At 46.7% G+C, this 14,843-nt stretch overlaps 1 protein-coding gene across 9 annotated transcripts in view; it reads left to right on the forward strand.

Annotated features, from left to right (window-relative positions):
* Window positions 1–1,099: 1,099 nt before the first annotated feature.
* Window positions 1,100–14,843, forward strand: part of CFAP251 (cilia and flagella associated protein 251) — an 86,621-nt gene continuing 72,877 nt past the window's right edge. For 7 of the 9 annotated variants that reach the window (XM_054441793.2, XM_063646790.1, XM_063646788.1 and 4 more), the window contains exons 1-3: window positions 1,100–1,920; window positions 4,274–4,689; window positions 6,644–7,012. In XM_054441793.2, the coding sequence (XP_054297768.1) occupies window positions 4,294–4,689; window positions 6,644–7,012 (765 nt within the window). In that variant the 5' untranslated portion in view covers window positions 1,100–1,920; window positions 4,274–4,293. The remainder of the gene's footprint in view (window positions 1,921–4,273; window positions 4,690–6,643; window positions 7,013–14,843) is intronic. The other 2 variants (XM_054441794.2, XM_063646789.1) reach the window with 1 other exon arrangement.

Below are 14,843 nucleotides of genomic sequence, written 5' to 3' on the forward strand. Positions count from 1 at the left end.
CTTGCTGCTGTGGATACAGAAATTGTTAAGTACTGTGCTTCCTCAGCAGCTGGGCCGTTAGGGCCATAGTAGCTCCCTTTGGAGAACAGGGAAAGCCTGGATGCTTCCCAGGTGGCCCAGCGTGGTGTCATGTCAGCTTCCTCTTTAGGAACCCACCAGAGGGCAGCAAGCTTCTTTCACTTCGGTAGTAAGAATCCCTCCGTTTTTGTGTGTTTTTGTTTTTGTTTTCTGGAGACAAGGTCTTGCTTTGTCACCCAGGCTGGAGTGCAGTGTCATGATCAAGGTTCACTGAAGCCTTGACCCCCTGGGCACTGCCTCAGCCGCCCAAGTATCTGGGACCACAGGCGTGCACCACCATGCATAGCTAATTTATTTTTCGTAGAGGCAGGGTCTCCCTGTGTTCACCAGGTTGGTCCCGAACTCCTGGGCTCAAGCAATCCTCCTGCCTTGGCCTCCTAAAGTGCTGAGATCACAGGCGTGAGCCACTGTGCCCAGCCCACTGCTAGTTTGACTTTTTATAATTGACCCTCCTGACTATGCCCTGAGATCAGCACTATTTTGTAAACCGCTGAGGTGTGGATAGGAACGAGTAGATCAGATCTCTTGAAAATGCTTATTCTTCCTCCCTTTTATTTTTTGTCTCTTTTAAGATGGTAAAATGGTTCTCAGGGATTCCTGCCGATGCTTTGAATTATTTTTTCCTCTCCATGGTATCAGTGTTCATTTCCCCAGTTCTTGCACACCACTTTCTGTTTTGGCAGTTCTGCCAGGCAAGCCCTGTGTTCCTTGGGACTGGTTTTGCTGTGGTTGGATACAGATACCAGCTCGCCTTGATGGGATCCGTATTGCTGTGTGCTTCCAGCCACAGGTTCTCACACTCAATTCCAAAGCCCTCCTATTGGGTGAATTCCCTGAAACTATTTGACGCGACAGCCACATGTATTCCCCTCTGGTAGCCACAGACATGCTGTGTTTACCAATGTTTGCTGTTTAAATTGCATGTTCTAATTCCACGTATTTTCCAGTCTGTGTTTATAAAGTCTCAGACTATAATAAACACAGCTTGCCTCAGTTTATCCTTTCTTTTTTATTTTAAGATGTATGCATATTAATCAAATTACCATCACTGGGGCATGGCAGTGTGGGCCGGGAGAATTATTCACATTCTCCTAAAATGACAGCAGCAGAGAGCCTTCTGCCTCAGTGGCTCTGGCTGGTTTCCTGCAGGGCTCCCAGTGGAAACCCCTGTGGCTACCTGTTGCCGTCTTCCATGAGATGTTAGTGGAGAGCCACTTTGACGTGGAATGATCCTAATAGATTTAGCCAGACTGGTTTTGCAGAAACGCTTTGTGCTGAGAACCGCAAGCTGGTGCACCCTGTGTCATATCTACCCCTAGCCAGCTGGAATTGTCTGCAACACGTGGTGCCCGGTGAGGAGGCAGGCAGGACAGCTGTGTGCTGCATCCATGAGACCTGGAAACTCAGTTTGCTTTTGGAAAAGAGAATTGTATCCGAGTTCATACTTCTCCACCCCATCTTGCCAAGGTTGCGGAAAGTAAAAATTGGCAGTATTGGCCGCTGCAGCTTCTCAGGAGACGGGACCATGTGAAAAGGTGGGGATCGCGCGAGCGGAGGAAGGACAGAAAAGCGAGGAAAGCCTATGCCGCCAGCGACCGGCAGGGGGCACGTCGGCCACGCTCGTCACCGCTTCCTGGCACGTGACCACCGCCCTGCTCTGTCGTTTTAGGGCCTGTCGCTTCCGGCGGCGGCGGTTGCCATGGGGACGGAGCTTGGGTGGCAACCAGAACTAGGGAGCTGGTGGAGAAGGTGGCGGCCGCTGGAAGGAGGCCCGGGAGGTGGCTGAGGGGTCCAAGCGGCGGGACGACTCTGGCCTTTTGAAGACCGGGGTGGGTGCTCTCTGTAAGTCCGGGGTGGAGGCCACGCGGCCCTGGCGAGGGGGCCCCCGGCCTGGCGGGGTCTGGCGCCCCTTGGGGGACGCTTACCCGACCTGACCCTTGTGGGACCTGGGGCGGCCCTAGGGAGACCTGAGTTGGAGGCAGAGGCCGCACCTGGGCTTTAATCCCCACGCGGAGCCACGCACCTGGCACCCCTGCCCCAAACCCCTGCGGCTCGAACCCGGCTGTCCAGATGCGCCGGCGAAGTTGGGCTCAGTCAGAAGAGGCTCGGTGGTGAGAGCCCTAGACTTGAATCAGAGCGATGATTTTTCAGCTGGAAAAACTAAGTGCCAGAGAGATCTCGTTCTTACTAGCGGTGTCATCTTGAATAAGTCACTTCACCTCTCAGAGCCTCAAACTCATTTATCCATTCATTATTTATTTTATTATTATTATTATTTTTTTTTACCAGAGATGAATTTGAGGAGCTGATACATTTAGTGCTGAGAAAGAAATGAAGAAATAGACATACCTTTTCTACTGTGTACTCTTTGGGACTTTATTTTCAAAGTGTTGAGTTCTCTTATTCTGATATCACCGAAAATGGGATTTTTTTTTTTTGTTCGGGGTCCAACTCTTTAGGGATAAAGTATCCATCCTTATTGTTTTCCTAGTTCAAACTCTTGTTTGTTATAAGGAATAAATGGGGGAATATGTCAGAAGGCTTTCAAACTGTTCATTTCTTTGCACATTAGGGTTACTTTTCTCTCAAGTAATAACAACTGCTACCATTTTTTCAAGCTGTGTGTGCCAGAATTGTGTTGAGCATTTTATATATGTTATCTCTTCTCTACAACAACCCTAGAATTTAGGATTATTCTTTTTATTTTGCCCATGAGAAAATGCAGACTCTGAGGAGTAAAGTGACTTGCCCAAGGTCACAGAGCAAGTACACGGTGGAAATGGGATTCAATGCTAGGACAAGCTGACAGCAAGGCCCTTGCTTTTAACCACTAGGCTACCCTGCTTCTTCTCGTATTCCTGTTTCTAGAATTGTTGCTAATATGTGGGTTATGCATTTCGCTGCCTGTAGGAATATGAATATATTTTAAATGAGTAAAAAGGCTACAAGGTGTTTATTCCTAGAAAGTTTACAGGCCCTGGATCAATATTTTTTTAAGATCTGGGCCACAAATACATATACTTTAAGATTTCCCAGATGTGCGTGATGGCTCACGCCTGTAATCCCAGCACTTTGGGAAGCCAAGGAGGGCGGATCACTTGAGGTAAGGATTTTAAAACCAGACTGGCCAAAATGGTGAAACCCTGTCTCTACTGAAAAAATACAAAAATTAGCTGAGTGTGGTGGCAGACGCCTGTAATCCCAGCCGCTCGGGAGGCTGAGGCAGGAGAATTGCTTGAACCCTGGAGGTGGAAGTTGCAGTGAGCCAAGATCGTGCCACTGCACTCCAGCCTGGGCGACAAGAGCAAAACTCTGTCTCAAAAAAAAAAAAGATTTCCCACTGTTGCCCAAGCTGGAGTGCAGTGGCACGGGCTCGGCTCACTGCAAGCTCCGCCTCCCGGGTTCACGCCATTCTCCTGCCTCAGCCTCCTGAGTAGCTGGGACTACAGGTGCCCGCCACCACACCCGGCTAATTTTTTGTATTTTTAGTAGAGATGGGGTTTCACCGTGTTAGCCAGGATGGTCTTGATCTCCTGACCTCGTGATCCACCCGCCTCGGCCTCCCAAAGGGCTGGGATTACAGGCGTGAGCCACCGCGCCCGGCCAACTTTTTGTATTGTTAGTAGAGATGGGGTTTCACCATGTTGGCCAGGCTGGTCTCAAGCTCCTGACCTCAACTGATCCTCCCACCTCAGCCTCCCAAAGTGTTGGGATTACAGGCGTGAGCCACTGTGCCTGACCAGAAATATGACATTCTTTTTTTATTTTTATTTTTGAGACAGAATTTTGCTCTTGTCACCCAGGCTGGAGTGCAATGGTGTGATCTTGGCTCACTGCAACCTCCGCCTCCCAGGTTCAAGCGATTCTCCTGCCTCAGCCTCCCGAGTAGCTGGGATTACAGGCGCCCGCCACCACACCCAGCTAATTTTTGTATTTTTAGTAGAAACGGGGTTTCATCATGTTGGCCAGGCTGGTCTCAAACTCCTGACCTCAGGTGATCCATCTGCCTTGGCCTCCCAAAGTGCTGGTATTACAGGCATGAGCCACCGTGCCTGGTCAGAAACATGACATTCTTTTTATTCCTGTGGAAAGGGAACAGAGCCATTTGTGCACATTTCGTCAATAGGTTAGTGCACTAGGAGATGGAAATGGGAAGCCGAGGGCCAGCTAGTTATTATGGTCAAAATCTCTCTAGAGGAAACTCTACAGAGAAGAATGTCAGATGCAGAAGAAGCTCCCCGAGAAGCAACAAGAGAAAATGGAGAAACAGAAATGAAAGAAGAGGAGGAACCTAATCCAAATTATAAAGAAGTAGAAGATCCACAACAGGAATCAAAAGATGACACATTAGCATGGAGAGAGTCTCAGGAGGAGGAGAGGAAAACGGGTGAGGAGGAAGGGGAGGAGGAAGAGGAGAAGGAGGAGGAGGGGAAGAAGGACAAAAAGATTGTCATGGAAGAAACTGAGGAAAAGGCTGGAGAATGCCAGGAGAAGGAGGCTTCAGGAATACAGGAAGAAACCACAGTGGAGCCCCAAGAAGTCACAGAGTCCATGATCCGTTTGGAGACACAGATTACCGATTCCCAGTCAGTCACATCAGGAATTTTCCCAGTAAGTAGTCATCTTAATTCATTCATCAATTCATTCAGAATCATTAATTGAATGCTTAGTATAGGCCAGACTATGGGAACACAAAACCAAATAAGGTACAATCCATTCCTTTTTTTTTTTTTTTTTTTGGAGACAGAGTCTCACTGTTGCCCAGGCTGGAGTGCACGGGCACAATCTCGGCCTGCTGCAACCTCCGCCTCCTGGGTTCAAGCTATTCTCCTGCCTCAGTCTCCTAAGTAGCTAAGATTACAGGCATCCGCCACCACACCCGGCTAATGTTTTATATTTTCAGTAGAGATGGGGTTTCGGTCTTCCCATGTTGGCCAGACTGGTCTCAAACGCATGACCTCAAATGATCTGCCCACCTTGGCCTCCCAAAGTGCTAGGATTACAGGCACACGCCACCACGCCTGGCCACAATCCATTCTTTTTTTTTTTTTTTTTTTTTGAGACAGAGTTTCACTCTTGTTGCCCAGGCTGGAATGCAACGGCATGATCTCGGCTCACTGCAACCTCCGCCTCCCGGGTTCAAGTGATTCTTCTGCCTCAGCCTCTTGAGTAGCTGAGATTACAGGTGTCCATCACCTCGCCTGGCTGATTTTTTTGTATTTTTAGTAGAGGCAGGCTTTCACTTATGTTGGCCAGGCTGGTCTCAAACTCCTAACCTCAGGTGATCCACCAGCTTTGGCCTCCCAAAGTGCTAGGAGCCCCCACACCTGGCCACAATCCATTCTTTTAAGGAGCTCTAAGGTGTGTAGGGAGGCAGACCCATGAGTGCAGTGACTGAAAGATGCACAGGAGATGAAACAGGGCCTCTTAACTCAATTTGGAGGATGGCCAGGGAAAGCTTCCTGGAGGAGGTGTGTGCCACAGCTGAGGAGCTTGCCTTAGAATGGAGTCGGTATGATAATAGGAGTGTAGGCTTCCCACAGACTGCTCCCAGTAGGAGAACTTAGCTGTGGCCTAAGAATAGGTGACTGTCTGTACCTAGTCAGCCTTTTGGAGACCACTAGTGCCACTTAGAAGAATGATTTTGCCATTGTGGGTCTGCTGGTAGGCCAAGAATAAACTCGAACACACCCGTGTTTGTCCTGTTCTTTTCTTTTCTCTTTTCTTTTCTTTTCTTTTTTTTTTTTCTTTTTTGAGACAGAGTCTCGCTCTGTCGCCCAGGCTGGAGTGCAGTGGCGCAATCTTGCCTCACTGCAAGCTCCGCCTCCTGGGTTCACGCCATTCTCCTGCTTCAGCCTCCCGAGTAGCTGGGACTACAGGCGCCTGCCACCACGCCCGGCTAATTTTTTGTTTTTGTATTTTTAATAGAGATGGGGTTTCACTGTGTTAGCCAGGATGGTCTCAATCTCCTGACCTCATGATCCGCCCGCCTCGGCCTCCCAAAGTGCTGGGATTACAGGCGTGAGCCACCGTGCCAGGCTCTTTTCTTATCTTTTCCTTTTCCCCCTCCCTTCCCCTTCCTGTCCCTTCTCCTCTCCTCTCATCCCTCCTTCCTTGCTGGGGTCTCACTTTGTCACCTAGGCTGGAGTACAGTGGCATGATCTTTCACAAGCAGCCTCGACCTCCCAGGCTCAAGCAATCCTCCCACCTCAGCCTCCCGAGTAGCTGGGACTACAGGCATGCACCACCATGCCCAGCTAATTTTGTTCATTTTTGGTAGAGATAAGGTGGCACTGTGTTGCCCAGGCTGGTCTTGAACTCCTGGGCTCAAGTGATCCTCTGCTCTTGGCCTCCCAAAGTGTTGGGATTACAGGCGTGAGCCATTACACCCCATCTTGTTTTGTTTTTTAAGTACAAAATGTTCCAGCCTCTTTTAAAAAACATTTCATAATTCCTAGGTGAGGCTAACACTGAGACTGGCTGACTGGGAATAGAAAAGGTGAATAAATGGTGAATAGCAGCATGTACTGTATGTGGAATCATGATCTTTTATTTCTTTTTAAAGAAAACCCAAAGAGGTAGCAAGTCAAAGCTTTCCTTACAATTGGAGGATGCAGAAACAGATGAGCTTTTAAGAGACCTGAGCACACAACTTGAATTTCTTGATTTGGATCAAATCAGTCCTGAGGAACAACAGATTAGTTCCCCTGAAAGGCAGCCCTCAGGAGAGCTTGAGGAGAAAACCGACCAGATGCCCCAAGATGAACTGGGACAAGAAAGAAGGGACTTGGAGCCAGAAAACAGAGAGGAGGGACAAGAAAGGACAGTATCCGACATCCAGTCCAAAGCAGGGATCTCCCGGGAGTCACTGGTGTCCAGTACCACAGAGGACATTCTGTTTCAAAAGGATAAAAGCGCCCCGGTGTATCCCTTGGTAAGTGTAATGCTTTTAAATCTCCCTCAGTGCTTTGAGAGTGTTGCGCAATAGGGGAATTTCATGCATGTTGCGGGAAAGAGAATACCACCAGAAGGATACTTTTTAAACTAATAATAGACTTGTGTTTTTTTTAGACAGAGTCTTGCTCTGTCACCCAGGCTGGAGTGCAGTGGCACAATCTTGGCTCACTGCAGCCTCCGCCTCCCAGGTTCAAGCAATTCTTGTGCCTCAGTCTCCTGAGTAGCTAGGATTACAAGCATGAGCCACCACGCCCGGCTAATTTTTGTATTTTTAGTAGAGATGGCGTTTCGCCATGTTGGCCAGGTTGGTCTTGAACTCCTGACCTCAGGTCATCCACCTGCTTTGGCCTCCCAAAGTGCTGGGATTACAGGTGTGAGCCACCACGCCCAGCCTAGACTTGTCTTTTTTTTCTTTTTTTTTTGAGACACAGTTTCACTCTTTTTGCCCCGGCTGGAGTGCAATGGCACGATCTTGGCTCACTGCAACCTCCGCCTCCCGGGTTCACGCGATTCTCCTGCCTCAGCCTCCCAAGTAGCTGGGATTACAGGCGCCTGCCACCATGCCCAGCTTTTTTTGTATTTTTAGTAGAGATGGGGTTTCACCATGTTGGCAAGGGTGATCTCGATCTCTCGACCTCGTGATCTGCCCACCTCGGCCTCCCAAAGTGCTGGGATTACAGGCATGAGCCACCACGCCCGGCCTAGACTTGTGTCTTTTAAAGTTCGGTTAAGAGCTCTGACTGGAACACATGTGACTGAACATGAACTTGAGAGTGGCATCTGGGTTCAATGGTGTTGCTCAGCAGGCAGGAAATTCCAGACATAGTTTGTCTGTTGCATAGGGTGCTATTTCACGTGGGAGATCCAAACTCCATTCTGCCGCTTTCCCCAGCTTCCTTCTCCCCCTTTCCTTCTCGCTTCCTCTCCCTCTTCTTCCCTTCCCTCTTCTTCCCCTCCCCTCTCCTTTCCCTTTTCTCTCCTCCCCTCCTGTCTCCTCTCCTTTTTCTCTCTCACATTGTAAAACTCCTCCTTCATGCTGCCAGTTCCACCCCTTCCCCTTCTTGCCTCACCTCTTCTGCCTTTATCTTTACATGCCCCCAAAACCATCCATTCCAAGAGGGTCCCAGAGTGGAAGGTAATGGAGGAGTGAAAGCCGCTGTGAAAAGCCCCAGGCAGTCCAGAGGAATCTGCCTTTGCCACTGCTGAAAATATTCCAGGGAGGCACCATCTGCGAGGAGTAAAAATATTATCATTTACCAAGAGAAGGAAAAGGAGGAGTTTTTTCCTTCTTCCTCCATCTGCTACTTTCTGAAAATTGTTTCCTAGGATTCATCCTTCCTGTAGATTCATGTCTTTAGAAGATGTGGAAGTGATTGAATGGATATCAAATACTTAATGTAGTTCCTAAGACATAGTGAGTACTCAATAAGTGTCTGCAACTGTGTGTCAATGACGATGACAGTGGCAAGATGTCTGGAGGGAAATGCAGACAACTTAAAACCTCCTTTCTGCAGATTGGCTTCATTTGAGCCCAGTGTGACAGCCTCTCTCCCATAGCTTGCAACTGTTCAGTCTGAGAGAAAGAATAATTGAGCTTTAGGGCCCACAAAGACTCTTGTCTTGTTTAGCCAGCAAACATAAATCAGGTAACGTCTCTAAGGAGAGGGTGTATTCTTTGTGTCGGGGCACAGCTATCTGGACTTGGCAAGAGCCACTCCCCAAGTTTTGGGTCTCACTTAGCTTTGGTCTCACTGCAGAACCAAAACGGCAGAACGAAAATTTTTCTAGACTGTCTCCCTTTGCAAATTACTTTAGCTTTTATTTATTTATTTATTTATTTATTTATTTATTTTTGAGATGGAGTCTCGCTCTGTTACCCAGGCTGGAGGGCAGTGGCATGATCTTGGATCACTGCAACCTCCACCTCCTGGGTTCAAGCGATTCTCCTGCCTCAGCCTCCCGAGTAGCTGGGACTACAGGCATGTGCCACCACACCCAGCTAATTTTTTTTTTTTTTTTTTTTTTTTTTTAGTAGAGACGGGGTTTCACTGTGTTAGCCAGGATGGTCTCAATCTCCTGACCACGCGATCTGCCCACCTAGGCCTCCCAAAGTGCTGGGATTACAGGCGTGAGCCACCGTGCCTGGCCTTTTTTAAGAGACAGAACCCTGCTGTGTTGCCCAGGCTGGACTAGAACTCAATCCTCCCACTTCAGCCTCCTGAAATTTCTTTAGCTTATTGCATGTATCTTCTTTCTTCTTTCTTTTTCCTTCACTTTCCTTTTCTTTCTCTCTTTCTCCTTTATTATTTTTTTCTTTTTGTTTCTCTTTATTTTGAGACAGGCTCTCACTCTATCGCCCAGACTGGAATGCAGTGGTGCGATCATGGTTCACTGCAACCTCCGTCTCCTGGGTTCAATGGATCTTCCCACCTCAGCCTCCCCAGTATCTGGGACTACAGGCGTGTATCACCACACCCAGCTAATTTTAAAAATCTTTTTTAGAGATGGGGTCTCACTATGTTTCTCAGGCTGGTCTTGAACTCCTAAGCTCAAGAAATCCTCCTGTCTCGGCCTCCCAAAGTGTTGAGATTATAGGTGTGAGCTACCGTACCCGGCCTCTATTTTTTCTTTTTGTTAAAACTATTCAGTGTTGGCCAGGGCGTGGTGGCTCACACCTGTAATCCCAGCACTTTGGGAGGCTGAGGTGGGTGGATCACCTGAGTCAGGAGTTCAAGAACAGGCTGACCAACATGGTGAAACCCCTCTCTACTAAAAATACAAAATCAGCCGGGTGTGGTGGCACACGCCTGTAATCCCAGCTACTTAGGAGGCTGAGCCAGGAGAATTGCTTGAACACAGGAAGGCAGAAGTTGCAGTGAGCCAAGATTGCGCCATTGCACTCCAGCCTGGGTAATAGAGTGAGACTCTGTTTCAAACAAACAAACAAACAAACAAACAAACAAAAACTATTCAGTGTTATTTGTAAAAAATTCAGACAACTTATACATGTTTGAAGGCAAAGATTCTTCCTACACACACCCCCACCCAATCTCATTTCCCTATGTAATTCCTGCCACAGTTGGTTGTGACTGCTCCTCTCCTGCCACAGTTGGCTGGGACTGCCCCTCTCCTGACCCTGTTCTGTGCGTGTACAACATGTTATCTGTGTGCCCACGCGTGTGCGCGTGCTCACATGGCTCACATTTAGTTTTTGTGTTGTTTGGGTTGTTTTTTTTTTTTTTTTTACCGGTGAGATAATCCTGCATTTCTACAAAATGTTTTTCCATTTAATATGTCTTGGAAGATTTCTTGTATCAGTGCATGTATCTCTACTTCCTCTTTTTGTTTTTCTTTTTTTGAGATGGAGTCTCACTCTCACCCAGGCTGGAGTGCGATGGTGCTATCTTGGCTCACTGCAACCTCTGCCTCCCTGGGTTCAAGTGATTCTCCTGCCTCAGCCTCTCATGTAGCTGGGATTACAGGCACGCATCACCATGCCCAGCTAACTTTTGTATTTTTGTAGACACAGGGTTTCACCATGTAGGCCAGGCGGGTCTTGAGCTCCTGACCTCAGGTGATCCACCCATCTCAGCCTCCCAAAGTGTTGGAATTACAGGCATGAGCCACTGTGCCCAGGCCACTTCCTCTTTTTAAATGTAACTGTTCCCCTTTCTGTGGCCATTTACGTTGCTTCTGATTTCTTGCTGTCACACAAGGTCCTACAGTGAACGTGCTCCTCCATCTCTCCTGTGTCCACAGCATCCTCCTTTTCCTTTGGGGTCCTCTCCTTAGTCCTAAGGCCTGTACTAGCTCCCAGTGTTCACGGTAAACAGACATGACTGTGGATCCCACCTCCAGCTAGGAAACAAGGCAATCATGTATTTATGAGCAGGAATCTTATGAATATCAAATACAGCGAAATCTGGTTTTGATAGCAAAGTTTTATTTTCCAGATTAATATGTTTTAGAAAAAGATTGATGTAAGCAGGGGCTATCTCCATAATCATCTGTCATGCATGTTAAAACTTCTGCAAAACACGATGATTAATACTATTTGGTTTCCGTAATTGTGAACGCTGCTCGAGTGGGGTTGTTCTGTTACCACTAAGTGAAGTCAGCCTCGTGGTGACCCGGGAAGAGCTGCTGTGGCTGAAGACAGGAGTCCTTTTAGGAATGTTTTCTTTTTGTCACTAATTTGTTAAATGGCAAAATAAATTTCCAGGAAGATGATCCTTTTAGGATTAGCAAGTTTCCAAAAGAACAATTTCATTTGAATAAATCAGCTTTTAAGAAACAGCCAAATATTAAATAATTCTGTTCCTAGAAGTTGCAGCTTGAGACAATTATGATTCCATAATTCTAGCACTCACACCCACACAATAAGATCTAAATCTAAATCTAAATTATAGGGAATGAGCAGATGGAAACACAAGAGGATGGGGAATTAAGAACGCAGGAGAGAGAAATTGGCCACATTACCTGCTATGTCTGTCTTGGGGAGAAACAATTTAATTTTATAAGTATTGTTCAAAGATAAGAAAGGAAACTTACCAGATTTTGTTTCTGTATTCCAATTTAATTCACTGATTCTTAGCAACGCAATGCATCACTTTCAGCACTCTACTGCATTTGATTACTTGACCCTAGATAATTTTATATATATGTGTGTGTGTGTGTGTGTATATATATATATATACTTTTTTTTTTTTTTTTTTGGACAGGGTCTTGCTCTGTTGCTCAGGCTGGAGTGCAGCATTACGATCTCGGCTCACAGCAACCTCCACCTCCTAGGCTCAGTCAATCCTCCTGCTTCAGCCTCTTGAGTAGATGGGATTACAGGTGCACACCACCATGCCTGGCTAATTTTTGTATTTTTTTTTTAGAGATGGGGTTTCACTATGTTGCCCAGGCTGGTCTTGAACTCCTGGGATCAAGCAATCCACTCACCTCGGCCTCCCAAAGTTCTGGGATTACAGATGTGAGCCACTGCACCCTGCCTGGATTTTATTTTTGAGCAGTTTTAGGTTTATAGAAAAATTGAAGGCCGGGAGCAGTGGCTTATGCCTGTAATCCCAGCACTTTGGGAGAGTGAGGCAGGTGGATCATGAGATCGAGAGATTGAGACCATCCTGGCCAACATGGTGAAACCCTGTCTCTACTAAAAATACAAAAATTAGCTGGATGTGGTGGTGCATGCCTGTAGTCCCAGCTACTCAGGAGGCTGAGGCAGGAGACGCTCTTGAACCCAGGAGATGGAGGCTGCAGTGAGCCGAGATCGTGCCACTGCACTGCAGCCTGGTGACAGAGCGAGACTCCGTCTCAAAAAAAAAAAAAAAAAAAAAAGAAAGAAAAAAAATTGAGCTGAATGTACTGTACACAGGGTGCCCACATATTCCTCTGCACATCCCTCCTCTCCCAGTTTTCCCTTTTATTCACATCCTGGATGAGTGTGGTTCATCCATTAGCACTGATGAGCCAATACTGGTACCTTATTATTAACCTAAGTTCATAGTGTACATTGGGGGTCACTCTGTGTGTCATGCTTATTATGGGCCTGGACAAATGTATCCTGAATTGTACCCAGCATTCTAGTATCATACAAATAGATTCATGCCCTGAAACCCCCTGTCCTCCACCTATCCATCATCCTTCCCTTCCTCCCCTGAGCCCTGGCAACCACTGATCTTTTTATTTTTTTTTTGAGACAGGGTCTTGCTCTGTTGCCCAGGCTGGAGTGCAATGGCGTGATTTCAGCTCGGTATAACCTCCGCCTCCTGGGTTCAAGCAAGTCTCCTGGCTCAGCCTCCCAAGTAGCTGAAATTACAGGCACGCGCCACCAAACCTGGCTAATTTTTGTATTTTCAGTAGAGATGGGATTTCACCATGTTGACCAGGCTGAACTCCTGACCTGAGATGATCCACCCGCCTTGGCCTCCCAAAATGTTGGGATTACAGGCGTGAGCCATTGTGCCGGGCCACACTGATCTTTTTATTGTCTCCGTAGTTTCACCTTTTCTGGAAAGTCGTAGTTGGAATCATGTAATATGCAGTCTTTTCAGATTAGCTTCATTCACTTACCAACATGCATGTAACTTTCCTCCATACCTTTTTGTGGCCTGTTAGCCCTTTTTTTTCCTCGTTGAATAATACTGCATTGTCTGGATGTGCCACAGGTGGTTTATTCTTAATTTTTAAAAAATACTTTGAGCTGGGCGCCATTGCCCACTGCTGTAATCCCAGCACTTTGGGAGGCCGAGGCAGGAAGATCATGAGGTCAAGAGATCAAGACCATCCTGGCCAACATAGTGAAACCCCGTCTCTACTAGAAATACAAAAAGTAGCTGGATGTGGTGGCGCATGCCTGTACTCCAAGCTACTCGGGAGGCTGAGGCAGGAGAATCACTTGAACCCGGGAGGCGGAGTGAACAGTGAGCTTAGATCGCGCCACTGCACTCCAGCCTGGCAACAGAGTAAGACTCCGTCCCCCCTCCCCAAAAAAACCAAAAAAACCCAAAAAACTTTGAACACAAAACTAGTATGTAAATAAACTAGTATTGAAGTAAAAGCAGTAGTCAGATTTATTGTACTTATAATTTTTCATTTCATAAAATTTTAATTTGGGTTTATTCCAGGCAATACAGAATTTTTAATTCTTCTGAAGAGATTTTGTCTCTTCATCCTTTATCCTTCCAGTAGAAATAGTACATAGAGACCAAACCCAGGCTGAATAATTTATTGCCTTTCTTTTTTTTTTTTTTGAGATGGAGTATCACTCTGTCATCCAGGCTGGAGTGCAGTGGCACGATCTCAGCTCACTGCAACCTCCGCCTCCCAGGTTCAAGTGATTCTCCAGCCTCAGCCTCCTGAGTAGCTGGGAGTAAAGATGCGTGCCACCACGCCTGGCTAATTTTTGTATTTTTAGTAGAGATGAGGTTTCACCATTTTGGCCAGGCTGGTCTAGAACCCTCAACCTCAGGTGATCCACCCACCTCAGCCTCCCAAAGTGCTGGGATTACAGGTATGAGACAGGGCTCCTAGCCTATTTGCCTTTCTTATAAAGTTACGTAATGACTTCATTGTAACTTGTCTACCTACTCTACATGCTTTTAGAAAGTAAATGGAATTTCACAACATTAGGTGCTCACTGTGTGTCTGGTACTTAAAGTCTAGGTCCTGGGGAGTGGAAGAAAAGGAAGTTATTTCTGTGTATTGTTGAAGACTTTCTTTTCTAATGGAGATATAATTAACCCTTTAAATTCACCCTTTAAATTTTTTTTTTTAATTGTGGTAAAATACACAGAACATTAACATTGCCATCTTAACCTTTTTTTCTCACACTGTCACCCGGGCTGGAGTGTGATGGCGTGATCTTGGCTCACTGCAACCTCCGCCTCCCGGGTTCAAGCGATTCTCCTGCCTCAGCCTCCCCAAGTAGCTGAGATTACAGGCATGCATCACCACGCCCAGCTACTTTTTGTATTTCTTTTTTTTGTTTTTTGTTTTTTTTTTTTTTTTTTTTTTTTTTTAATTTCTGAAGTATTTATTGATCATTCTTGGGTGTTTCTCGGAGAGGGGGATATGGCAGGGTCATAGGATAATAGTGGAGAGAAGGTCAGGAGATAAACACATGAACAAAGGTCTCTGGTTTTCCTAGGCAGAGGACCCTGCGGCCTTCTGCAGTGTTTGTGCCCCTGAGTACTTGAGATTAGGGAGTGGTGATGACTCTTAAAGAGCATGCTGCCTTCAAGCATCTGTTTAACAAAGCACATCTTGCACCACCCTTAATCCATTTAACCCTGAGTTGACAC

The sequence above is a fragment of the Pongo pygmaeus genome, chromosome 10 (genome assembly GCF_028885625.2).
Source record: "Pongo pygmaeus isolate AG05252 chromosome 10, NHGRI_mPonPyg2-v2.0_pri, whole genome shotgun sequence".
NCBI lineage: Eukaryota > Metazoa > Chordata > Mammalia > Primates > Hominidae > Pongo > Pongo pygmaeus.